The sequence below is a fragment of the Malaclemys terrapin genome, chromosome 4 (assembly GCF_027887155.1).
Source record: "Malaclemys terrapin pileata isolate rMalTer1 chromosome 4, rMalTer1.hap1, whole genome shotgun sequence".
Classification (NCBI taxonomy): domain Eukaryota; kingdom Metazoa; phylum Chordata; order Testudines; family Emydidae; genus Malaclemys; species Malaclemys terrapin.
In genome coordinates this window covers 2,533,352-2,560,162 of record NC_071508.1, presented here as the reverse complement: position 1 = coordinate 2,560,162, position 26,811 = coordinate 2,533,352, and the positions used below count along the sequence as shown (strand labels likewise).

Sequence of the window (26,811 nt, the reverse complement as noted above, 5' to 3'; positions counted from 1 at the left end):
GCCAGGACTGGGCTCCTAGGTGCTACCATAATACACCTAGCAAACCACAGACAGCCCCTAGCACAACGGCCACCTGGTCTATGACTGGGCTCCTAGAGGTTACAGTGACATAAATAACTAGAGCGTCACGCACTTCATAGCTTCTGTCAGCCAAGCACAATGCCCCCCTCAGGGACTCCTGGCATCTCTACATCCCACCCCCCACCAAGATCTTCAGATAGTCCCCTCTCATTCCCCCTATTTCAGGGACTCCCGGCAACCCCCCACCCCCAGTGCTGTGTGTGTCTCCCCTCCTCCCCCCTCCCCCCCATCTTCCAGGGGCTAGGTATGTCCCACATATACAAGAGGCTCTTTGTATCCCATGTCTGTAAATGCCTCTGATGCCAGGGGTTCTGTCCCCCACATTCCCCTCTTCCCCATACCATGGCTGTGTCTCCCCCTTCCCACCGACAGCAGGGGCTCTGTGCCCGCCCCCCATGCCTCCTGTGCCATATATCAGGGGGTGCGTGTGCCCCTCCACGTCCCAAAGAGGCAGGCCTACAGGGAAAACCACCATAGCCTGCAGTTCAGTAAGAGGGTACGAAACAGAGTACGATGCCGGGGAGAGGAGAGCTGGGGGGACACGCTCTCTAAAGAGGGCTAGGAGCATAGAAAGAGGCCCTGGGAAACACAACCGTATGGACTGGCGAGAATATAGCCCAGTTATTCACGGCCCCCAGGGCCGGCGTGGGTGCCACCTAGCATGAGGGCGCAGCAATCATTGCTAGTGGGGGAGGCTGAAGGGAGTGAGCAGAAGGCTGGCAGTCGGCTGACTGACGAATGAAGACAGAGCCTCTGAGAGGAAGGGCAAGGCTGGGTTTGTGAGTGTTTGGATCGCTGGCTTATACCCCAATAGGAGGTGGACTTTGGGGAGCGCTGGAAGCGGGAGAATGACAAACTGAAGGGGAAACTGAGGCAGGGTAGGGCAACACCATGTGGAATTTAACAGACATCATGGGAACACTTCTCCTGCTGAGATCTGCAAAAGGGTTTTACAAGTCGTCACCCGCCCTCAGTGTTGTATTGCCTTCAACGAGCGTCCCCAGTGCAATGATATGACAGCAGGTGAGAACGCTTTGTGCTTCAGCAGCCCTTTTCACAAGTAGACCCGGTGTGCTTTATCCAGAGTAATTAGTGACCCTCACAAACCCGCCCACCGAGCTTTAGCCCTATTTACACATGAAGAAACTGAGGCACAGAGCACAGGGAGGGACGTGCCCTAAGTTAGGCAATGAGACAGAAACAGGGGAATAGAACCCAGGAGTCCTGACTCCCAGCCTTAACTTGCTCTAACTCATTAGACCCCCACCCTCCTCCCAGAACTGGGGACAGAACCCACAAGTCCTGGCTCCCAGCCCCCCTACTCTAACCCGCTAGACCCCACTACCCTCCCAGAGCTGGGGACAGAACGCAGGCGTCCTAGCTCTCAGCCTCCATTGCTCTGATGCATTAGCCCACAGTAAGAGGTGAGCAAGTGCTGTCCAGGGTGGTCCTACGCAGTGGGCTAGCACCAGATACTGCTCCAGGCAGAAGGGGAGGAAAGAAGGCTACCCCTTCTCTGTTGGCAAGCCCCCAGCCCCCCAAAGCAGGCAGTGAAGCCCCACTGCCACCCATGCCTTGACTCACAGGGGCGCTGAAGTGGACTCCATCGTAACGGTAGACTTTCTGCGGGGCCCGCCGCAGCGCCGGGTCAATGACGAGCTTGTAGCTTCTCCACTGGAAATTGGGGGCTTTCTGGATGTCACCCCCACTTTCCTGATCCATGATGACTCATTTAAACTGAGAGGGAGATAGAGAGGAGAAAAACCACTATCAGCCACGTAGTACAAACACACACAGAGTACCCCCCACTGGCCACCTCTGGGACTGCTCTGCCACGCTGCTCGCATCTCCCTCAATCCCAGAAGCCTCCAGGTCCAGAGAGGAAAGCGTCTCTCTATCCATCCCACCAGACACACCCCCACGACCAGGAGGGCCCCTCGATCCCAGCAAGCTGGAGACCAACTAGGCTATTGAGACAAGATTTGCCAGGGTTACTGGGTAAGCCTGGAAGGATTTCAGAGAGTTCCAAGCCAAAAAGTCCCATTAGATGATCGAGTCTGACCTCTTGTATAGCATGGACCAATCAGTTTCACCCAGTTCCCCCTGTGCTGAGCCCACTGACCTGGGTTAGACCCAGTCCTCAGGAGGCTAAACTAGAACCCTTCTACCCAACGACAAGTGTTGGGTCCAGATCAGGTGGGAAAACAACCGGCTGCTCTCGGGCTCGGGTCGGACCAGCTCTCCTCCTGCCACAGGGTTGACACGAAGGCGACTGCAGGCCCTGTTCTTGCTGGCCACCTACCACCTCGCTGCACTGTGTGCACTTCAGAGTGAGTGTGCTGAGGAATCCCAAAGCAGAAGGGAGCGGAAGCTAGCAGGAGCGGGGCATGCAGGTTCAGCAGGAAGGGTTGGCTTAGGTGGGAAAACAACTCAATCTTCATGGGCTTGGATCCAGTTTGAGTCAGGCTTAAAAGTTAGGCCTGAGCAGATTCTAGACTCAGCCGTTGTGAGAACAGGAAAGATTGAGGGGGCAATAATGCTGGGCTAGATGGGCCCTTGGGTCTGATCTGGGATGGCAGGGAGGAGGCAGGATACCGGGCTAGATGGGCCCAGGGGTCTCATCTGGCGTGGTCAGGGATGGGGGTGGGATACTGAGGCCTCTGCAATGGAAGGGCATTGATTAGGTGAGTCATGCAGAGATGATCTCATCAGGTGATCCGCACACCATGCTGCAGATGGAGACAACCCCTGCACCCTCACCCCAAGGTCCCTGCTGGTCTGACCCAGAGGAAATTCCTTCCAGACCATGAACCTGGTGAGCCAGAGCACATAAGCCAGACCCACCAGCCATGCAGCTAACCATGGCGAGCTGAGTTGAGCAGGGGGTTCATGATCGCTGTCAATCGGTGTTTGAACAGCATCAAAGCCAAGCGTGGGGGGAAATTCTTTAGGGGGAAAAAGAGAACTAAAAGCATCAAGGAAATTCAGGAAAATGTAGGTCAAGCCTTAGGAAATATTTCCCGTGAGAGAGGAGTCTAATAACTGATGTTCTCATCTCTCTCACGGGAAAGGACAGGAGCCTCCTCACTTTGGAGACCAGAAATTAAGAGCCCTGTGGGGGACGATCCCACCCTGGGTGAGGAGGGCCCGGATGGGGTGACTCCATCTCTGCTGGGAGAATGAGCAAGATGGACCAGCTTTCTTCAGCCTAGGCTTTCCTAGTCTCTGGCTTGAAGGCTAGCATGGGATAGCAAACAGTCTCTAACCTCCCCTGCCTGGCCCAGGTGACATCAGCTCGCTTGCAGGAGCCAGGGGAATCTGGTCCTTTCCTCTGCCTGTAAACTGGGGCTCTTGTGGATAGAGCCAATTACAGCAACTGCCTGCCTTGGAACTGGTGTGTGGGTTACAAACATGCCTATTAGTCCCTTAAAATTTCACCACAAAGAGTTTGCCTATACAGACATCACCTGGCACGGAGATGCAGCTGCCTCTGGGGAGAGGTAGCTAGGTAACAGCTGCACAGAGATGCCTCACCTGGTGTTGAGACGCAGCCACTCTGGGGCAGGGCAGCTGGGGAACACCCATGCAGCAAATGCCCCACACAGATCTCAGCTACCCCAGTCCAGAGGTGGCTGTAACAGCCGTACAGCAATGCCCCACAGGGATGGCTCGCCTGGCACTGAGATGCAGCCACCTCTGGGATGGAACAACTGGATTACAGCTGCACAGTGGCGCTGTATAGGGATGACTTGCCTGGTGCTCAAATGGAGCCATCTCTGGGGTGGGGCAACTGGATAATAGCCAGACCACACAGAGATCTCTTGTCTGGCACTGAATTCCAGCCATCTCTTGGGTAGGGCAGCAGGGTAACAGTGCATAATTTAGGACAGGAAGTATAGAAAAATCCCATGTCCTCATGAAATTGCAAGAGGACCGTTAGGAGGCCAAAATGTAATTACACATTGGAATTTGCCCAGGAAAGTCGTGACACACAGAGCTACACCTTCACATGTACCCAAGAACACTGCACACTTTGCAGCCAAAATGGCAGTGGGGCAGAAGATACAAGTGAGATGGGGACAACAGAGTCCTTCGGGTCTATGTCCTCATCTCAACGCACTGGACACCAAGACAGAGTTAATGAGTTATACACACGCTGAGGGGAAGGGTAGAAGTTCAAAAGAACTAGATCACCCTGCTTTTTCCAGGCACGATCAGCCCTGCCCTTATAGTAGTGGTAAAGTGTCAGATACAAATTTAGACGTCAGATCTGGAGACTGAGTGCGCACAGTGGGTATAATCTGGCACTGGCAAGGTAAGCCACCCCAATCCCCACAGAGTTTATTGGGGATCTGGTTAGAGATCTGGGTTGTTACCAGCACTCCAAGACTAGAGTAGGGACCATACAAAGAGCAGTGCTTCCGTTTCAATGCGTGCTGCTAGTGGTTCGCCCTGACTTTCATCTGGAACCCCTCAACTCCCTGCTCCACAACCCCCCTAAAGATCAGAATTTTCTGTCGATTTTCTACCTCTCTGGAATTTTGCACTAAAACAGCTCAGCTGTTCTTAATGATACTCTCCCACCCATGTGTATGGATATTAAATATGCCTGGCACTATAATGTCACATCTGTGAGAGCGACCAACTGAGGATTTCCCCTGGAAGGCTGGGGATGGGGCAGGATCCCCCTGGGGTATTTCCCAGAGTTTCAAGGAGCCATCAATACCACCAGGAAATCAAGTAACGCACCCCAGTGCAGCAGATCTGAGCTTCACTAATAGAAATGTTATCATTTATAGTGAGATAGCATGTGGAGAGCCCCATGCAGGACTGGAGGGTCTCTGCCACTGGGCTGGGTGCTGCAATGGCTGGGTGCCCCCCAATGAAGATCATGGACTCCCAGTGCACCAGGTGCCACGCAGACATACAGGGAGAGACAGTCCCTTCCCCAAACCACTCACAGCCTAAATAGAAAAGGCCAGAACAGAGATGGAAGGCTATTGTCGTGCTGGGCGCCTCAAAGACTCCCACCTTGAGCAAGATCGGGGTTCCCCCATAGTGCTGGGAGCCACACAGATGCTCCCACCCCAATCACATGGGGCATCGCTACATGAATGCAGATGTGCAAACCCAGTCCAGCACTGCAAGATGCCTTCACAAACAGTGCCTTGTTTGAGTACCATCCTACACAGGACATGCTAGGCACGATCAGACGGGGCAACACCCACTCCTGCCCCTTGGGAAGGAAGGTGTTTGTCTGTGCATCCCCAGGGCAGGCACGGCCTGGGCAGTGGGAGGGAGGGCACAGGTACAGAAGCCTGATTCCTGCCAGCAGGGGGCAGCACTACCCATACATACACACACCCCCTCAATTCCCTCCAGCAGGAGACAGAGCTACACACCCACAGGGCTCCAATTCCTCCAGCAGGGGGCAGTACCACCCACCCACCCTGATTCCCTCAAGCCGGGAGCACTAAAATTCCCCTGACCCCACCAGTGTGCCTCAACCCAGTCCAGAAAATCAAATCCAGTTCGGTAGGAGATAGATATGAAATCGTACCTGTTATGGAAGATTTGTTCGGGGGCTTTTGATAGCTACGAAAGAAGACGTGTGTCTGTAAATGCGGCAGACTTCTTTCCAATGCAACGGGGCAGATGTTTAGTCCATGATGCAGAGTGGGACCTCGAAGAACTGGGAGGGAAGCAAAAGAAATGGGGGTTAAGCCTCAGAGGAATAAAGAGTGATGGGGGGAAGGGGTTATGCAGTGTATTACAGAAGATGCATCCAGAACATACAAACAGTGGTGCCCTACTGTGTGAGAGGGGAACTGTACTGAAGTCAGGACTCCTGGGTCCTATCCCCAGCTCTAGAAGGGGAGTGAGATCTAGTGGATTAGACTGGGGGGCTGGGAGGCAGGACTCCTGGGTTCAATTCCAAGCTCCTGTATGATATTAGAGTTTCCAACCTACTTGTCTACCAGCAAAAATAAATTAAAAAAAAAATGAAGAGATTCAAAAGACAAAACTGAAACCCAGGTTAAAAGTTATTTCATGATCTGGCATCTGAGACCTGATCGAACCCTCTCAAACCAGACGCTGAGAAGGGCAGGCTCATAAGGAAGATAAGATAGCACTACGGGACGGGACAGTGATGGGCTGCAGCATGGAACCGTAAAACAGGCCTCTGGCATTAGAGCGCGCCCCAGAGTCTAGCTCTGAATTTTGTAAAGCAGCCGTTTCCAAAGCGAAGGGAGTCACTATCGAAGCCTGGAAGCTGTAATGCAGGACACAAGGGTGGTCCACTTTGATAAGAACAGCTTGCTCTTCTACGGCCCTATTCATCCAAAAAGCTAACCTAGCCAGCCCCATTATCATCCCTACTTTAGGTGTGAGGAAACAGAGACACAAAGAGGCAAAGCTATGCAGCAGACCAGTGGCAGAGCCAAAAAAGAATCCAGGATTCCTGACTCCCGGCCTCCACCCCCTTCCATCATTATAGAGTACACCCACTCCCAGAGCTGGAAACTGGAGTCCAGACTCCGAGCCCCCCTGCTCAACCATAGAATATCAGAGTTGGAAGGGACCTCAAGAGGTATCTAGTCCAACCCCCTGCTCAAAGCAGGACCAATTCCCAGCTAAATCATCCCAGCCAGGGCTTTGTCAAGCCGGGCCTTAAAAACCTCCAAGGAAGGAGACTCCACCACCTCCCTAGGTAGAACCGACCAGACCCCACTCCCCTCCTAGAACCAGGACAGAACCCAGGATTCCCAGTCCCCCCACCTCCAACCACTCTAGTGGCTGCAGCCTCTCCCTACAGGACACCAGATCTCCTGGCTTTGGCGACCAAGCATAGCCAGCCGGGGCATGCCCATGGCAGGAGCCAAAGCAGGGGTAACTGTGCTACCACCACCAAGGGGGTAAATGGAATCAGCCTGTAGCAGGTACCCAGGAAGAGGGCAGGGGGAGACAGGGGTATTCCATCTGAGCCCACAGGGAGCTGGTGGGGAGTGGGCAGTGCCCAGGGATCACACCCCAGACTGGCATTAAAGCCAAGAAATGAAGGGGACAAACTCCACTCCTGCTTTTACCTTGGTGCCCACTGTGAGCACAGGGATGCCACCTGGTATAACTCTCTCCCCCCGAGGCCCCCCTCACAGCACTGCCCGTATCCTTAAACCCCAGGGCCCAGGCATCACCCTTGCCCCACGTCCCACCCTGAGCACTCAGCAGCTCCCTCCCATTGGCATAGGCCCTTCCCCAACCCAGCACCACCACCTAGGGCACCCTCACCCCACAGGCTTTTCCCACCATCTGCAGCAAGCCTTCCCTCAGATCTTCCACCTTGTGTCCCCATCCCCGCCCCCTCAATTCCCCCTCCACCCAACTCCTATGACCTCCCGATCTCCTGCTTCCCTTAGATTCCACCCCCCACCTCTCGGATTCTCTCACCCCAACCCCCTATTAGGGGCCTCAGCTCCCCATCCCATTCCAATTCTCTCCTCAGCTCCCCCCAGATCTCTACCACTCAGGACCCCTCCCTGGGGCCTCCCCCACCACTTCATCTCCCCCACATTCCCCATCCCAGTTTACCGCTAATCCTTGTCACACTCCCAAAAGCCACCTCAACTCCCCCCCCCCCCCAAGTCCCCCACGCGCGCACACACACAAATCAGTTTCCTCCCCCACAGGTCTCCCAGCTCCCCTCCCCCTGCCTCCCCCCTTCAAGAACTCAGCTCCCTCCCCTTTTTTGAGCCCATCCCCTCAGAACCCCCAAAGACCACCCTCAGCTTCCCCCTCCCTCCCTCCAAGCCCTTCCCCCAAACCCCCACCTTCCACCCCAGAGCCCTCCCTCTCCAGAGGATGCCCAGTCGCCCCAGAGACCTCAGCTCCCCCCTCCCCCCCAGTCCTAGAGTGCCTCTTCTCTGAGCCCCCCCCCCCCACCCAGGGGGCCCCCCCAGAGACCTCAGCTCCCCCCACTCCTAGAGTGCCTCTTCTCTGAGCCTCCCTCCCCCCCAAACAGCCTCCCCAGAGACCTCAGCTCCCCCCACTCCTAGAGTGCCTCTTCTCTGAGCCTCCCCCTCCCCACCCAACCAGCCCCCCCAGAGACCTCAGCTCCCCCCTCCCCCCACTCCTAGAGTGCCTCTTCTCTGATCCTCCCCCCCAAACAGCCCCCCCAGAGACCTCAGCTCCCCCCTCCCCCCACTCCTAGAGTGCCTCTTCTCTGAGCCTCCCCCTCCCCACCCAACCAGCCCCCCCAGAGACCTCAGCTCCCCCCTCCCCCCACTCCTAGAGTGCCTCTTCTCTGATCCTCCCCCCCAACCAGCCCCCCCAGAGACCTCAGCTCCCCCCACTCCTAGAGTGCCTCTTCTCTGAGCCCCCCCCACCCAACCAGCCCCCCCAGAGACCTCAGCTCCCCCTCCCCCCACTCCTAGAGTGCCTCTTCTCTGAGCCTCCCCCTCCCCACCCAACCAGCCCCCCCAGAGACCTCAGCTCCCCCCTCCCCCCACTCCTAGAGTGCCTCTTCTCTGAGCCCCCCCCACCCAACCAGCCCCCCCCAGAGACCTCAGCTCCCCCCACTCCTAGAGTGCCTCTTCTCTGAGCCCCCCCCACCCAACCAGCCCCCCCCAGAGACCTCAGCTCCCCCTCCCCCCACTCCTAGAGTGCCTCTTCTCTGAGCCTCCCCCTCCCCACCCAACCAGCCCCCCCAGAGACCTCAGCTCCCCCCTCCCCCCACTCCTAGAGTGCCTCTTCTCTGATCCTCCCCCCCAAACAGCCCCCCCAGAGACCTCAGCTCCCCCCTCCCCCCACTCCTAGAGTGCCTCTTCTCTGAGCCTCCCCCTCCCCACCCAACCAGCCCCCCCAGAGACCTCAGCTCCCCCCACTCCTAGAGTGCCTCTTCTCTGAGCCTCCCCCCCACCCAACCAGCCCCCCCAGAGACCTCAGCTCCCCCCACTCCTAGAGTGCCTCTTCTCTGAGCCTCCCCCCCACCCAACCAGCCCCCCCAGAGACCTCAGCTCCCCCCTCCCCCCACTCCTAGAGTGCCTCTTCTCTGATCCTCCCCCCCAAACAGCCCCCCCAGAGACCTCAGCTCCCCCCTCCCCCCACTCCTAGAGTGCCTCTTCTCTGATCCTCCCCCCCAACCAGCCCCCCCAGAGACCTCAGCTCCCCCTCCCCCCACTCCTAGAGTGCCTCTTCTCTGATCCTCCCCCCCAAACAGCCCCCCCAGAGACCTCAGCTCCCCCCTCCCCCCACTCCTAGAGTGCCTCTTCTCTGAGCCTCCCCCCCAAACAGCCCCCCCAGAGACCTCAGCTCCCCCTCCCCCCACTCAGTCCCAACCCCCCAGCGCTCCCTGCCCCCCACACCAGCATCCTCTCCCACAGCTGCCCCCCGCCCCCTCAGGTGACCCCTCCCCCCACAGCGCCCAGCCCATCCCCCGGCTGTAACCGTCCCCTCGCGCGCCGCTCCTCACCCGCCGCCCGGCCCCGCCCCCCTCGGCCTCGCGGGGACCCCGCGCGCGCCCCCCGCCGCGCTCACCTCGCTGCTCCCGGCCCCTCCCCCCCCGCGCGCGCGGCCTCCTCGCTCGGCGAACAGGGGGGGCCCGCTACTGCCGCTGCCGCAGACAGGGAGAGGGGGCGGGGCCAACGGGCGACGTCCCGCCGGCTCGCGCGAGAGTTCCCGCCGGCTCGCTCCCCCCCTCCACTCCCGTCTCCGGCTCTGTGTGTTCGCGTCCGCACTTTCGACGCAGGAAATAGGAACTACTCGCCTCCGCTAGAGGTGGACTCCGGCTGTAAGGCCGTCCTCCTCCCTCTCTCTCGTTCTGTAGTGGGGCGATTATTTTTCTCTCTCACCCCAAGCTCGGGAAAGGTGACGAATCCGCGGAAGAGAAACAGCAGCTAGCCCCACAGAAGGGAAGGAGAGAGGCGCATTTTCGCCGCGGAATGGTCTAAATTTAAATATATTTACATAATGAATCGTAACGGAGCGGAAAGGCAAGAGGAAGAACGTGAGTCGCTCTGATGCGCCGCGCTATTTTTTGAAGGGGATAATTGGAGATAGAAGAATTGAATCAGCTCCGGTGAAATCGCAGCTAGTTCCGAGGGGGAATGTAAAAGCTCAAAACTTTCGTCATGGGATGGAATAAATCTAAAACATTTAAATAAGTAATTACAACGTTAGTAACATGTAAAATGGGGGGAAATGTCCCCCGGGTCTTATTATTTTTAAAGATGGGGAGAATGGCATGTTCAGAGAACGAATCTGGTCTAGAGAAATCACAGCTAGGGGAGGAGCGTGTTATTTGACTCCAGCACTTTCGCCATAGCTGTGGAATTCATTTAAATAAATCTAAGTATTTAATTACAGCAACATAGAAAAGCCACCAGGAGGCAAATGAGCCCTGTCCCACTCCCACATCGGCTCATAATACTTTTATAGGGGGAGAATGGGAGAGGCAGGATTGAATCTACTTTGGTGACATCATAGCTTGTTCCTCGGAAAGGAAAGAGGAATTATTCAAACTCTGCACTTTCGCTAAGGGACGGAATATATTTAAATAATTTATTACACAATTGTAGGAAAGCCAATAAAGGAATGAAATCCCCAATATATCATATCATTTTATATTGGGGAAATAGGAGATTGAGAGATAGTATCTGCTTTGGCGAAATTGTATTTAGTACCAAGGAAGGGAGGGGAAACGTAGTAGTTTATTTGTGCCCCGCACTTTCGTCATATGATTAAATAAATTTGATTAATTTTACATAATTATTTATACCCTAAGAACAGAGCCAATAGGACGAAAGTGACCCCATCCTCCAAAAAAATCACCATATTATTTGTGCGGAAAGAAATGGGAGGTTCAAGTATTTAATCTGCTTTGGCAAAATGTCAGCTAGTTCCATAGAAGGGAGGGTGGGAAAAGGGAGTCGGTTATTCATACCTTGCACTTTCACTATGAAATAGAAGAAATTTAAATATATTAAAGTAACGAATTACAATGCTAGAGCAGAATCAGAGGGAGGCAAATGAGTCCACTGATTATATATTATTATTTAAAAGGGAGTAATTGGATATCACAGGATTGAATCTGCACAGGAGAAATCACAGCGAGTTCCAATGGCTAGGAGGAATCCTAGGGGATTGATTGGGCTACCGCACTTTTGCCACGGGGTGCAACAAATTACGATACATTCAAATAAATAACTTCCTCCCTTTAAAAGATTACGAGTAGGAGAGGAATCAGCTCCTGAATTAACATAATATAATGATTTAATTTTAAGGGTTATGCCGAACCTGTTAAAGCCAACTACAGCTGGAGCCAAGTAGAGATGAGAGGAAGAACAGGAAAAAACGACTCTCTCATCTGCTGCCAGCACTTTCGTCACAGGGTAGAAAAACCATTAAATAAATTAATTAAGTTAAACAACATCAGAGAGCAGAAATTCAACTACTACTTCAATAACTTTTTTTTTTTTTAGGCCATGGGTAAATTGTGTGGAATCTACACAGCTAATCCATCCCTTTCCCCTAAGGAAGGCAATAAAAAAAAGTGACTCACCTTCAGCATTTTCTTCATTGTGGAAAAGGTCAATAAATTGAAATAAATCTAAGTAATTAATAAAACCATCCAAAATCTCATGAGACCCCCCAAATAAAATGCTAATTCATCAAGGCTGATTTTTGTCATGTACTTGAGGAGAAGAGGCAGTCTGTTGAATCTGCTAGTGCTCTTCCATAGGCTCAATTACAACCTCCTGAGACCTATCTTGTGCCCTCCGGGACCAATTTTGCATCCTCTGACCTATCTTTTGATAGCTGGAAGTACTTTCAAAACAATTAATTACCACAGATTCTCCCTGTTTTTTTAAATCAGCCCCAGCCATTCACATTTAGAGGAGGAGGAGGCCTTTGATTACAAATGGTTCAATATATTTCCATATGTAGTTTTCACAAGTGTTGAATCTACTGTCCTCAATGCACACACCTGTTGTAGCATTGCCACAAGGAGTAAACACAGTGATGAATGCAAGATGTTTGAGGTGCCCCCAGCTAGTCTCCTCCTTAATGTACATGTTATACCAGTCTCCCTTGACACCCACCAGCAAGCCACATTCTGAGTCCTGCCCATCTTTATTTAGCGGGTGGGGTAATAAACCCATTGTACCCAAGATCTGCCACCAATGGGCATATTAACATTGCACAGGGACAATAAGCAGATAGCACCCACAGATGTCCCACCCCAATGTAGTTGAATCTGCTGGGGGGCAGGACATGTAAAAATGAGTCTTGTTACCACATAAAGGTGGATGGAGCATAGATGGAGAAGGCCATGCCTGCTTATTAACAAAAGTGACCCTCCTAACCAGCCCCTGACCCTGGTGTAGCAATAAAGGCCACTTAGTGGTCTTTGTCCTTTACTAATCTCCCTATTTAACTCAAACACCTGCCAACCACTGGTGAGAAAAGTTTGTTATGTGAAATACCCAACATGGTTTCAATTTAAGGCTGTGACAGCCCTGATCCACCTCTCTGGGGACTCCTAGGAGACTCCCAGCCAACAGACATAGGCAAAGTATTGTTTGTTCCAAGACTAAAGTGACATGAATTACAAAACTCCTTCAGGGCTTATGTATGCAGAGGAAAGCAGAAAAAAAAAAAAAAAAAAGACAAACATAGGGTGACCAGATAGCAAATGCAAAAAATCAGGACAAGGGTGGGGGGATAGCTCAGTGGTTTGAGCACTGGCCTGATAACCCCAGGGTTGTGAGTTCAGTCCTTGAGGGGGCCATTTAGGGAACTGGGGTAAAAAAAAGTCTGCGGATTGGCCCTGCTTTGAGCAGGAGGTTGGACTAGGTGACCTTCTGAGGTCCCTTCCAACCCTGATATTCTAATAGGCGCCTGTATAAGAAAAAGCCCCAAATATCAGGACTGTCTCTATAAAATCAGGACATCTGGTCACCCTACACAAACCCATTGTGACGGTCATTCTTGTGGTGAAGACACCAGACAGAGTCTGGACAGCTAGGTTCTATGCATCTCCACCACAGCCTCCCTCGGGGACTTTGAGCCAATCACTGAATCTCTCTGGGCCTCAGCTTCCCCATCTGAAGTGGGAAGAATGATCCTACCTTGATCTATTTAGAACACGAGCTCTCTGGGACAGGGATCCTGACCTCAGTCAGGGCCCGTAGGAAACATGGCGCGACAGAGAATGAGATGAAGTAGAAATAACTAATAGCAACACTGCATTTGATTTTCCTTGTTGCAGGTCACCTCGACAATCCCCTGGTGTAAATGGCTCACTTCCCCCACCAGAGGGCAGCAGTCACCCAGATATTTCAGACGTAGCTTAAAACTAGCTTGCTACCTACAAACTTTTCTGTCCTTTGGGGTTACCTCTGGCCCTGAGCCAGCTGGTTCCCAGCCAGAGGCTAGGATGGGAGCTGGCATCCCCTAGAGGGGAAAGGCCCCGTGCCCATTCCTCACCCCCTGGAGCCAACCAGTCCCCTGCCCTGGGGCCAGATGGGAGCTGTGGCCCCCTACAAGGGAAAGGGCCCGCATCCCATTCCCCAGCTAAAGTTTCACACTGAACAGCTATTAATTCATTTTCTCCACCCCTGACTAGTCCAGACCTGAGTTCAGCCCTGGGGGTTTCGGTTCATGGCGTCCCTAAAACCAGGCACACACCCTAAACCTGCCCCTCCCTGAGTCTCACCAACACCCCCTTGCTGGGAAAGGCTGGGCCTGGAGTAGCTAGGAACACCCCCCACCGCCAGTACTCCTGCCCTGCTCCCCACATGCCCCCTGCTGGGCGAGGCTGGGATGGCAACATCCACTCCTATCCTATGCCAGACTCACTGCAGCCTGTGGCAGAGGCAGCCTGGCCCTTCAGGCTCCATTTCCCAGGCTCCCCTCTTGCTCTGGCCCTGGGCCCAGCTTCCCCGCTCCCTCTTTGGCCAGCAGTGTTTGCTTCCAGGCAGGGTAAATGTTTATTCTGAATCGGGGACAGGGGGCATCAACAGAGTCTGTCCCAACTCAGGGCTCAGCCTGGGGTGGGGTGGGGGAGATGTGGGCTCCCCCTGCGAGAACCCAATAACCCCCACCCCCATCCTAGAGCCAGAGAGAGAACCCAGGAGTCCTGGCTCCCAGCCCCTCTCGTGGAGGGAGTCGGGACCATGCATCTGCGTCCAGCTGTTAGTCAGAGATCGCTTTGCCACCAGAGAACCACCTGCATCTACAATCGCCCAGGGCTGCCCCTGCAAATAACTGTCCCCAGCCGGGCCCTTTGCCAAAGACAATCGTTTATTTACAAACTGCAAAAAAAATGACAGGCACAAAAAGACCAGAAAATCCACCAGCAGACCCCAGGGGGCTGGAGCCAGCCACAATCCTTGGTGCAGGATCGAACTGTCGGCATCAGAGGGGCCAGGCACCCCCCTGCTCTGACCACTAGACCCCACTCCCCTCCAAGCACCAGGCTGCTGGTGATTATAAGGCACTGCAGTATGGCTGTGAATTGCTCTGCAGATGTTAATAATGTCTCTGGCTCTCTTGCAAAAGGTTCTGTCCTTCCAGCTAAACCACACATTTCTGCTCGCCACCCTGCAGGGCAGAGTACACAATATTATAGGCCCTACAACTAAGCACTGGCAGTTTGTTTCCATTAAGCTACTTGCCTGCACATTGGCTGAATGTGTGACAACATATTATAGGCCCTACCCCCCCCAAAAAAAAAAAAAAGACCACTGGCTGGCTGTTTCAGTTAAGCAGCTGGCTGGACCTGCAACACCACATTATTACAGGTCCTACCAAAAACACTGATTCGGCAAGCAAGATGGGCTCCCCTCCCATCCGCAATCAATGCCACATATCGTAGGTCCTACAAAAATATAGTCTGTTTTGCTCTGCTTAAGTACCTGTTCCTGCTTGATAGAAGCCAAGCACAAGACATTATAGGTCCTACAGAACTGGCTTTTGTTTTGGTTTAGCAAGGGGTGTTGTCCTCTGCTGGGACAGGGTATGGACCATATTATCAGAGGGCCTACATTAATGCTAGCTACTGTTTTGTTCTCTGCAGTGGAGCTCTGACCGTAGTTAGAGAGCAAAGGTCGCTATATCAGCTAGTCAGTCATTAATGACCAGTGGGGAAGAGGACACAGGGCACTGGTGCCAATCCAGCCCCGGGGAGAGGGACTGGCTGGCTTAGAGGGACACGGGGCCTTGCCCTCCAGGACAGGGCTGGGGGGTTGGTAGGACATGAGTTGACTGGCTCTCAGCCCAGGGACAAGCACCCCGCTCCCATAGCCGCCAAAGGCTGGAGAGGCCGTCGATGCCGAGATCGACCACTAGGGGGCAGCGCTGAGGCAACATGGCTGAGAATAACCCCCACCACACCCCATCTACCCCAGCTCCGGGACTGCTGTACCCGAATGGTGGCTGAGCCCCAGATCTGTGCGTATGCCCCACTGCAGACCCCAGCTTGGCCGTATCTGTGTCTACACTTTCCCCCGATCTGTACCTGTGTGCCCCACACAGCACCCCCCACCCCCCAGGACGAGCCGCCGGCTGGGCGTCATTACCACAGCCTCAGCAGGGGAAGCATGGCCGAGAAGGAGAGGGGACGGGGAGCGGTTCTCCTGGGCAGTGCCTGGTCAGGCCGGACAAACCAGCCCCACTTCCCCCACGGCTGGGGTGGCGAGGGACGGAAAACCCAGCCCAAAAGCAGCAGAGGCAGGAGGAGGAGACGGCTGGGAACGACCCCAGCTGTGGATTAGTCCCCAGCCAGCAGCTGTCTCTCCTGTCCGGTTCAAGCAGCCTCCACTCGGGGGAGCCGCCAACATCTTCTGGCCATCCCCGGGGCAGCCGGGGGAACCGGCCAGCTCCAGGCACCCCCTGCGGTCAGGAGCCGGATCCGGCCTCACACAGTTTGCACCGCGGTAGCCTCTCCGTCCAGCTGGTACTTAATCTTGCTGAGTTCCTCCAGCTCCTGCTGATGCCGGTCGGTCTTGTGGCTCACCAGCGAGCGGTAGAAGTGGAGGGCGAACACCACGAACACCACCCCCACCGGCACCATGATGACGGTGGAGGCCACGGCGGCGTCCCAGCCGCCGCCAGCCACGGGCATGAACTTGACCCAGCAGATGAGCACCACCTCGGTGAGGAAGAGGAAGATGCCCAGGGCGGTGGAGAAGCCCCAGGCCAGCTCGATGTAGCGGTGCATGCGCTCGTGGGGCGACTCGTTGACCGAGTTGAGGTTGTGGATGTTGCTGACGGCCTCGATGTTAGGCAGGATGCAGGTGCTGACCATGAGGGCAAAGAGGTGCACGGCCACCAGCACCGTCGTGCAGGCACTGAAGGCGATCAGCAGCCCCGGCGGGTAGTCATAGTCCTCCAGCTGCACCTCCACCATCGCCACCTGCAGGGGGCGCCGGAGACACCGTCAGCCCCACTCCTGGCTCGTGTGAGGTCCCATTCCCCACCCCCCTGAGCCAGCCAGTCCTCACCCTGGGCCCAGATCAGAGCCAGCGCCCCCTAGAGGGGAAAGGCCCCAGGTCCCATTCCCCATCCCCTGAGCCAGCCAGTCCCCACCCTGGGCCCAGATCCAAGCCAGCGCCCCTAGAGGGGAAAGGCCCTGTGTCCCCTCCCCCACTCCTTTAACACATCACAGCTGGATCCAAATTCCTTTCCCAGCTGCTCTGGGGTGCAGGGCGGGCTCAGCAAACACCAAATATTTCCCCAGCTCTGACAGCTCAGTCACGGTGTTTAGTGTTTAAGGCAGTCTCAGACAGGGGAACCGAGGCAGGAGGGCAGCATAATAAAGCTTGCGTTTAACCCTTGTGGCAGGGGTGGGGTGGGGGGGCTCGGAGTGCTGCGGAGAGTGGGGGGCTTGGCAGGGCGCACAAAGTGGGTCTCAGAGCCTGGCCCAGCTCAGGGGCACTGGGCAAAGCAGGGCCAGGGAGAAGAGGTGGGGTCACATTCATGGGGCAGCGCCAGAGGGCCTGAAGAAGACATTGCCAGGAATTAAGCCCAAGAGGGGGGGCAGTGGGCAGGGGGAGGGGGAAGGGATCCGCCATCCTGGGCCCTTCATCCTGGCCCCCAGAAGGGAAGGGGGCAGTTAACCCTCACAGTGCCAGAGCGGTCACAACTCCAGATTGATCTAACCCCACGCCAGGGCAAGAGGGGAGTAATTAGGAAGCCAGAACACGGGACTGGGGAGCCAGGACTCCTGGGTTCGATCCCCGACTCTGGGAGAGGGGTTGTGTGGGCAGCGCTGCCCTCTACTAGAGGGGATCAGGAGCACGGGTGTTTCCCAGACTGGGGGCTGGGCACAGGCTGGCACGGCTGGGAATTGGCAGTCAGGCCTCCTCAATCTAATTAAAAGGGTCAGAGCAACGGGCCAACAAACCAACACCCACACCCAGGGGACTGGATAAGAGCTGGTGCCCCCTAGAGGGGAGAGGCTCCAGACCCCATTCCCAGGCTGCAGCAGTAGGTTCCATCCTAATCAGTTGCTGCGGTTAGAGGAGTGAGATCATCCCCAGGGCTGGAATTTCGCCTGGGGATGGGTGGAAGCAAAATTATCTTCCCAGAGAGACAGGAGGGCCTTGAAGGGGAAAGATCAGGGGCACCGGCAAAGCGGGGGGGGGGGGAGGAGGGGCTGGGCTGGCAGGGGACTGTGGGTCAGGAGTGAGGGGCACCGGCAGAGCTGGGGGGGCAGGAAGAGAGGTCTTATCTTGTTGCCAGGTTTGAGACAGTGTCACATCCGCTGGCACATGCCACTGCCCTGGGGCCAATTAACCACAATCAACACGTGGGCAGTGGCCACAACTCTGGCCTTGAGGGGAAGGAAAGGAGGTTACCAGTTACCAGGCTAGCTGGAGGAGGAGGGGTAGATGTGGGCCTGTGTGACAGTCCTCCTGCCCCCCCCTCCCGCTCTAACCACTGGACCCCACTCCCCTGCCAGAGCCAGGGATGGAACCCAGGAGTCCTGGCTCCATGTCCTCAGTGAATTATTCCCCAGCCCTGGGGCTGGGCCCTACCCTGGGTACTAAACTCTAGTAAGGGATGTAGATTAGAGGGGCTTCCTAACTGCCCTGACCCCCCCCCCCCCAACACTGCTATAACTAGTCAGAACTCCTGGGTTCCATGCCCAGCTGTGGGAGGGCAGTGGGGTCCAGTGGTTAGAGCAGGGTGAAGTGGGGGGCTAGGTGCCCCGATGCCTGGGTTCTCTCTCTGGGGAGGGAAGGGGAGTCAGAGTAGGGAGGGGCTGGGAGCCAGGACTCCTGGGTTCTCTCCCCAGCTCTGGGAGGGAAGTGGGGCCTAGTGGGTGCTGGGCACCCGGACGCTGGGGTCCGCTCACCATGGCGAAGCCGGAGAGCAGGGCTGAGGTGCGACTCGAGGCCTTGAGCTTAGCCCGGCTGAGGTAGAGACGCCGCCAGTTGAGGGCGTGCAGCGAGTGCTGGTTGGCACCCATCAGCTCCAGGTAGCTGTGCCGCACAAACTCCCGGTAGGTGGGGGAGACCCCCAGTGTGTCCGCCGCCTCCGGGTTCAGGGGCTCCCGCTCCCCCTCGCCTCCCAGCTCCCCCTCGGCACCCCCGCCGGCCTGCATCGGGACCGGGTGGTAAGATCCGCCGCTTGGCGGGGAGGGGAAACCTAGGCAATGGGGGCGGGGAGAGAGAGGTGCAATGGGGGGGGCAGATAATGGGGGGGTAGGCAGACTGCGGGGGAGGTCACAGATCGCCCAGGGCCAATGAGGGGAGGGTAGTATCCAGGGGAAGGCACAGGGGGCTGGGAGACCTCAGGCAGGGGAGGGGAAATGAGGGACCAGGATGTCCTGGTCAAGGAAGGGGGAACCCGTGGGGGGATGGGACGGGAGAGACCTCCAGGGGCAGGGATCACACAGGGGAAGGGCGACCAGAGAGCCCAGGGTGTGTGTGTGTGGGGGGGGGGAGGGAATCTGAGGGAAAGGGGATGGAGGGGCTGTCTAAGGGGAAGGTGGGGGGGGAGTTTGGGAGGGGGGCAGAGGCAGAGGAGGGGTGGGGGTAGGGAGCTGTACCAGGAAGCAGAGAGAAAGGAGTAGGGGAAGTGCCTGGGGGGGGGCCGCTGTCCCAGGAGGGGGGGGGAGCAGAGGAAAGGGCCCAGGGGTCCCTGCCGGAAGGGGCCGGGGGGACCCGGGATTGGAGGGGGCTGGGGGGTCCCTGTCCCGGGAAGCCCAAGGGGGAAGTGCCAGGGGGTGGGGCGCTTTCCCGGGGGGGGGCGCTGTCCCGAAGGGGGGAGCAAAGGAAAGTGCGGGGGGGGCGCTGTCCCGAGGGGGGGGCCAGAGGAAAGTGCGGGGGGGGGGGAGAGCAGAGGAAAGGGCCCGCGGGGTCCCTCTCCCGGGAAGCCCAAGGGGGAAGTGCGGGGGGGGCGCTGTCCGGGGGAGGGGAGCAGAGGGAAGTGCGGGGGGGCAGAGGGAAGTGCTAGGGGGGGGCGCTGTCCGGGGGGGGAGCAGAGGGAAGTGCTAGGGGGGCGCTGTCCGGGGGGGGGGAGCAGAGGGAAGTGCTAGGGGGGGGGCGCTGTCCCGAGGAGGGGGGAGAAGAGGGAAGTGCGGGGGGGCGCTGTCCGGGGGGGAACAGAGGGAAGTGCGGGGGGGCAGAGGGAAGTGCTAGGGGGGGCGCTGTCCGGGGGGGGGGAGCAGAGGGAAATGCGGGGGGGCAGAGGGAAGTGCTGGGGGAGCGCTGTCCGGGGGGGGAGCAGAGGGAAGTGCGGGGGGGCAGAGGGAAGTGCTAGGGGGGGCGCTGTCCGGGGGGGGGAGCAGAGGGAAGTGCGGGGGGGGGGGGCAGAGGGAAGGGCCCGGGGGTCCCGAGGAAGCGGGGCTAGAACCTGCGGAGCTCGCAGCGGGTGCGCGGCTCCGGCAGCCGCGGCGGGGGAAGGGCCGAGCGGGGCGGGGCGGGAGCAGCCGGGCTGGGCGCTCCTGTCCCGGGCGGAGTTTTTAAAGGGGAAGCGGCCGCCGGAGGGGGGAGGGGCGGGAGGAGGCGGAGCTTCCGCTGGGGACACCCCGCCCTCCCCCGCGCCGAGCGCCCCCCCGCACCCAGCAGCGGCCAAGGGTCCGAGGGAGAGATAAAGGGGCTGCGTGGGGGGCAGGGTTATCGATAGGGGGGGATGGATAGAGGGGTGGGTACATAAGGAGGTGGGTGGGTATATACGGGGGTGGATGGATGCAGGGATTTCCCTACACACACACACCCGAATTTCCCCAACACCGCCCCCCCCCCCCCCCGCAGTTTTGTGGACTAGTTACATGCAGTTTTGCCAATTTAGTGATTGTTTGGAAATTTGGATTGAAATTGAAACATTAATACACACTTCAAAAGCATGTGTATGATAAGATACGTGTATCTGAAAAAGGATCATGGATTTAAGAATGCTGGAGACACAACGCAGTTCATGCGAACACACATGGCTGTGGCATCCTACTTTCTATTTAAGCAAGAGATACCACACACTACAAACTGGAGGCCAATGTTAAGTGCATTGTCACTTGTTCATCCTGAAGTTGAACACTGGTTCCGAACAAGACCAGCAAATGCTCACTATCTTTCTTCAGTTAAATGCTTGTCTATTGGACCCCAAACAGATGCTGCTTGTGCATTTGATGGAGCTGCAAACTTCTCTGGAAGACATGGTGGAGTACAGGCTTAGCTCAGAGAAAAGTGTAACCCTAATCTCTCCTATACACACTGCAGAGGCCATCTACTCCAACTAGCACTAGTACGAGCTGCAGACTCTTCAAAAGGCATTTAAAAAGCTATAAATTTAATGTCTTCCTTATATTCTTTTTTCAGCAAGGGTCCAAAAAGACTGAATATCTTGGAAAATATAGAAGATACCCTGGGACTGAAGTTCAAATTAGTCCAAGCTGGGAAAACCCGCTGGCTTTCTCCTGAGCGATCCTTGGCTGTTGTCTTAAAATGACTCCAGCCGTTATTACTGGCTTTGGAAAGTATCTACCAAGATGGGATGGATCTAAGTAGTGAGGCTGGTGGATTCCTTTTGCTACTATGTTCAGAGAAGACTATTGCCGTTCTCTCTCTCTCGTAAGTCTACTGTTGAAACCACTTGGGTCATTACACAAGGCCATCCAGGCATCTGCTACAATAGTAGGAGATCTTTGTCCAGCAATAGAAGCTACATTTGGATCAATCCGAGAGCTATCCATTGAAAACGTACTGGGAGAAGCAAAGATTTCAGTCCAGAAGTTGACTAATGAAGGCATTTATACTGAATCCTTAAGTGAAGAAGACAAGAAGTGTTTGTTAAGACAACTGAAAAAGTACAGACTTGATTCTTAAAACTCTACAACAGCAACTTCTAGATTCTACTCAACCTCTGCGGAGCTTTTACAGATCCCTGTCCTATAAAACGCCGACAGCTGAGTGGAGTGAGGCACTACCAGCAATGGGGCTGCCATGTGCTCAGGACAGAACAGAGAATTTGAACACAGAGTGGAATATCATATGACGAATGAATGAAGATTTGACTTCAACTTCTTTTTTATCATCACTAGTGGCTCGACCCGATCTCTGGGCTCTGTTTCCTGGGATGAAAGAAGTAGGAATTCGTCTCTTGCTACTCCCAGGAACAACAGCTACAGCTGAGCGTTCTTTTTCATCATTGAATAGAATTTTGGGTTCTGAAAGAAGTCGCCTTCTGCCTGATCATGTGAATGAACTAACGAGCATCTCAATTGAAGGAATTGAAGTACCGGACACACGAGACGCCACCAAAGATGAACGCATTGCTTTCAAGAAGTTCATTAACAGAGTTGTGCAAAATTATAACAAGAAACCAAGAAGGATGTAGATGTCATGCTTCATAGAAGGCTTGAGTAGCCAACTTTAATTTGTGTGATGATTTTAAAACATGAGTTCTAATAAAATGGTCATGAAACATTTTTCAGTTTTTACTGTGGTGCCATACAGCCCACCTTCACCCTCACAGTCTCATCCCTCATCGACCCTGACCCCCCCACCATGTAAATTCAAACATCCCCCCCCCCCATTTCAATTCCTGGGAAAAACACTGGATGGATAGATGGGTGAGTAGATGGGAGGTGGGTGGGTACATTAGGTGGTGGGTGGGTATGTACAGGGAGTGGATGGATGGATAGGTGGGTGGGTAGATAAGGAGGGGGTGGATATGTACAGGAGGTGGATGGATGGAAGATGGGTGGGTAGATGAGAGGTGGGTGGGTACATAAGGGGGTAGGTGGGTATGTATGGGGGGGATGGATGGATAGATGGGTGGGTAGATAAGGAGGGAGGTGGGTATGTACACGGGGTAGGTAGATGAGAGTTGGGGGTATATAAGGAGGGGGTGGGTAAGTACGGAGGGTGGATGGATGGATAGGTGGGTGGATAGATGAGAGGTAGGTGGGTACATAAGGAGGTAGGTGGGTATGTACGGAGGGTGGATGGATGGGTGGGTAGATGAGAGGTGGGTGGATACATAAGGAGGGGGGTGGGTATGTACAGGGGGTGGGTAGATGAGAGTTGGGGGTATATAAGGAGGGGTGGGTATGTACGGAGGGTGGATGGATGGATAGATGGGTGGGTAGATGAGAGTAGGGGGGATATATAAGAGAGGGGGGTTGTGATGCTCTGTACCTCTGGGGAACACCCTGCACCCCCATGTTCATATTTGTACAATGATTGTGTGGTATCCAATGCAAAGTCTGTCACGTCGGGTGTCTTCAGAAGGTTCGTATGCTCTGTGCATGGTTGTTATAGTGATGTTATAGGCTGTAATTTCATGTATATTGTTATGAGGCTGCAAATGTGTCCTTATGGCTTAAAACAAGCCCAGGCAAAACTCTCCAGGAGCAGAGGGACAGTTCACACCTCATCAGGGCACGTATGGGACAAACCCAGCCCAGCCTCACAGGAACAAAGGACTCTGGCCTAGGCAGCAACAAAGGATGTATTGGACTCTTGAGTGAGTCACCCCCCTTCCTTTGGGTCCGTTTGGGACGGCGATGAGGTAATGCTCACCTGACTCTGAAGGGGGGGGCAAAGCCAAGAGGGAAGAAAGGACATGATAAAAGTGAGAGACGTTTGATATGCTCTTCCTCTCTCTTCCACCTCCATCTACAGAAATAATCACCAAGCAACTGAAGCGCTGATCAAAGGGGAGAGCCTGGCTGAAGAGCAACCAGCCAGCCTGTGGTGAGAAGCATCTAAGTTTGCAAGGACACCGAAAGTGTTAAGATCAGCTTAGAATGTGTTTTGCTTTTATTTCATTTGACAAAATCCAACTTCTTGTGCTTTGATTTATAATCCCTTAAAATCCATCTTTTGTAATTAATACATTTGTTTGTTTGTTCTACCTGAAGCAGTGCGTTTGGTTTGAAGCGTGTCAGAGACCCCCCCTTGGGAGAACAAGCCTGGGACATATCAATTTCTTTGTTAAATTGACAAACACATATAAGATTGCAGTGTCCAGCGGGCATAACTGGACACTGCAAGACGGAGGTTCCTAGGGTTGTGTCTGGGACTGGAGATATTGGCTAGTGTCATTTGGTTGCACAATCCAAGGAGCAGTTTACATGCCAGAGGCTGTGCGTGAACAACCCAGGAGTGGGGGTTCTCACAGCGTTGCAGGGTAAGGCTGGCTCCCAGAGTCAAGCATTGGAGTGACCGAGCAGATCCCCGGTCCGGATAACACCAGAGGGGAACGTCATAGTGGCACAGTGAGCAGGGTCTATGTACGCCTTGTTACTCCAAGTGGAGTTCACCCTTTAAGCACTGTATCAGAGGGGTAGCCGTGTTGGTCTGGATCTGTAAAAAGCAACAGAGAGTCCTGTGGCACCTTTAAGACTAACAGATGTATTGGAGCATAAGCTTTCGTGGGTGAATGCCCACTTCATCAGACGTAACATCTGTTAGTCTTAAAGGTGCCACAAGACTCCCTGTTACTTTAAGCGAGTCTTAAGTGCCGTGGCTAAGGGCAGTCAGGAGGAGGTCCCAGTTTTGTTATTTTCTGTTTGCTTATTTTGGGAAAGGGAAGTAGGAACAGAAAACAGGAAACTGAGTGAAAGCAGTGACGCGATTGTGAAGTTGGAGTGTTTTGGGCAGCAGGCTGCAGAAAAGGAGAGGGGCCACCAGAGATTATTGCAACTGAAAGAACTGGAGATAAAAGAAAAAAGAGAGAGAGAAGAAAGAGAAAGAGAGAAAACACCAACTGGACCTACTAGAGAAGCAGAACCAGAGGCCTCCAACCCCAACGACTCCCATCACTCCAAAACTCCACAAGTGGGAACAGTTATGTCCCACACAGAGTGAGGAGGACGATATTGCTGAATATCTGACCACCTTCAAGAGCCTGTGTGTCATACATGAAATCCCCGATGATCAGAGAGTTCCTACCCTGATTGCAAAATGAACTGATAAAGCGCGAAACGGATTCAATGGAATGCCTACTGAAGATGCTTTAGACTATTGCAAATTTAAAAATACTGTTTTGTGTAGTTTTTAGATTACCCCTGAAACGTATCGCGTTAAATGTAGGATTCTTAAGAGGGATATTGCGATGAGTACTGGGGAATATGTGAACAAACTGAAAGATGTGTTGGGGAAATGGGTGAGGCGTAGAGAGCTGGCCAGTTTTGAAGGACTGCTTGATCTTGTGCATGTGTAAGGCTGAGGGGAAGCCGTGTCTGTGGGATAAAAATGTCCAGTCTGTGGAAGAGATGGCTGTTTTAACCGATGCCTTTGAACAGACTCGGGCGTCTATTGAGGGCAGGCCACAGAACGAGGGGTGGTGGGACCGGAGGATCCCATTTTACCCCTGGGAAGAGAGAAGGGGGTTGGAGCTTAAACATTCTCCTACCCCAAAACATCCCTCTACTGGTATCTCCTATCCCAAACCTCTAGGAAAAGCAGAAGAGCCCAGAAGGTGCTAGCAGTGTAATTCCACTGATCACCTGAGCAATAAATGCCCTGTGCTGGAGGAAGCAGGCGACCAATAGCTCATGTTAGTTCTGCTGTCTCAACACAGACCCCCCCAGGCAATCGGAACCTCTCATATTGATTCTGTGAGGTTAACCTCTGCAGAACTAGACATGGAGCATGTTAAGGGTCTCAAAATTAATGGCAGGGAGTATTTGGGGCAGAGGGATACAGGGGCCCAGATCTCTCTGGTTAAGCAGCGTGTGGTCCCAAAGGCCAGTATGTTGCCTGGCCAAATGGCAGAGATTGTGGGGTGGGCGGAAGCAGATTCCTCGTACCACTAGCTGAAATCCATGTGGGGTGGGAAGGTTTGGAAAGGGTTGTGACTGTGGGGGTGATGGAACAGCTCCTCTTCGACCTGCTCCTTGGTAATGATTTTTTCCGTGTCGCTCAGGTTACAGTATTTGCCTGCAGCAGGAGGGAGTGTTATGCTGGGACTCCCGAGGGAAAGGGTAAGGTCTCAGGAACTGCTGAGGGAAAGGGGGAGAGTCTCCTTGATTCTTCTGCAGTAGGGGGAAGCCACATGCTTCCAGGGGGGAGGGTGGTTGAGACAAGCCCCTGCACTGCAGCTGAAGGCAACACCACCTCAGGAAGGGATGGGGGTGTGATGCCGGCCAGTGAGAGAAGTGTCCAGGTTGTGAGCTGCCAGCCGGTCGCAGCTGAACCAGAGACAGACCCGGCTCTAGGGAGCAGAGAGCAATGTGTCCCAGAGGAGAGCCCAGAGACAGGACAGGGGATCTCAAAAACCACTGAGGTGGTGAGGGTCCCTGTGACTCTGCAACACAGGGAAGCAGGGTGCTCCCAAGTAGGGGAGGGGCTGAGACTAGCTCCTTTCCAGCAGAAGGCAACATGCCCCCAAGCTCAGAGACAGGAGAGGGGTTGTCAGGGATTAAGGAAACTGTCCCAGTTGTTAGCTGGCAGAGTTCTGCAGTTGAACAAGAGACAAACCCTTTCCTAGGGAGCACAGAGAAATGTGTTTCAGGTGGGGACCCAGAGGAGGAAATGGGGGAAAGAATAGTGGGGGTACAGGAATGTCTCCGCACTGGTCACTTGGGGCAGGATGCCGGGGCACTAGGAGAATGGCTGGGTCAGCATCTGTGCACCCAGGCACTCAGCCCGTGACCCGGGTTTTGAGAAGGAACTGTGTGACCGACCTCCTGGAGGGGAGCAGTCCCACAGCTGACTTCTCAGGGACAGAGAAGGGGGTGGTGTAGGGGACCCCAATCCAGGTCCTGGTTTTGCAGGATGCTATTTCTGATGGGTGTTTGGAAAGTAACGGTGTCTCTTTACATCAAGATGCAGCTCCAATGCCTGTGATAACAGAGGAGTTGGGAGCAGGAAGTTGCCAGGTGGTAGTTTGTCAGGACACAAATGACCAGCTGGCAGAGAGGGGGGTGTTTTCCCCCAGGCTGGTGAGACACAGGGAGCAGTTATGGGAAAGCTACTGGGAAAAGGTGCATCTGATCGAAGGGTAAACGCACCTAGCCCACAGATCCCAGCCCTCTAGGGGGCAGGGAAGGACTCAGTGCTGGGAGGGGGAAACACCGGGTAACCCCACAAGGGGAGCTGGATTTTCTGCATATGTACAGTCCTGGGGTTGGGAGACGGCTCCCCAAAGCCAATGTGCAGGATCCCCCTGAACACCAATTGTACCAGACCCTGAGGCACCAATATTTCAGAAACATGGTTAAATGAAGAGCCCACCCAGAGGGGAGCACTGGAGGGAAGGAAAAGCCAGTAACTGATT

General features: G+C 54.8%; 2 protein-coding genes across 3 annotated transcripts in view; both read right to left on the bottom strand.

Annotated features, from left to right (window-relative positions):
• The window catches only part of SETD1A (SET domain containing 1A, histone lysine methyltransferase), a 39,427-nt gene extending 29,737 nt beyond the window's left edge, over nucleotides 1–9,690 (bottom strand). For both annotated transcript variants that reach the window (XR_008444947.1, XM_054028710.1), the window contains exons 1-3: nucleotides 9,616–9,690; nucleotides 5,642–5,773; nucleotides 1,666–1,818 (exon numbers count right to left, since the gene is read on the bottom strand). Coding sequence is in view for 1 of the 2 variants with exons in the window: in XM_054028710.1 (XP_053884685.1) it covers nucleotides 1,666–1,803 (138 nt within the window). In the remaining variant the exon portion in view is untranslated. The remainder of the gene's footprint in view (nucleotides 1–1,665; nucleotides 1,819–5,641; nucleotides 5,774–9,615) is intronic.
• A 6,249-nt stretch (nucleotides 9,691–15,939) lies between these two features.
• On the bottom strand, nucleotides 15,940–19,348 carry ORAI3 (ORAI calcium release-activated calcium modulator 3). Its single transcript, XM_054028713.1, has 2 exons — nucleotides 18,440–19,348; nucleotides 15,940–16,495 (listed from the first exon to the last, which is right to left on the bottom strand). The coding sequence occupies exons 1-2, from the start codon at nucleotides 18,686–18,688 to the stop codon at nucleotides 15,998–16,000; spliced, it is 747 nt and encodes a 248-aa protein (XP_053884688.1). The 5' UTR covers nucleotides 18,689–19,348; the 3' UTR covers nucleotides 15,940–15,997.
• Between the last annotated feature and the right edge of the window lie 7,463 nt (nucleotides 19,349–26,811).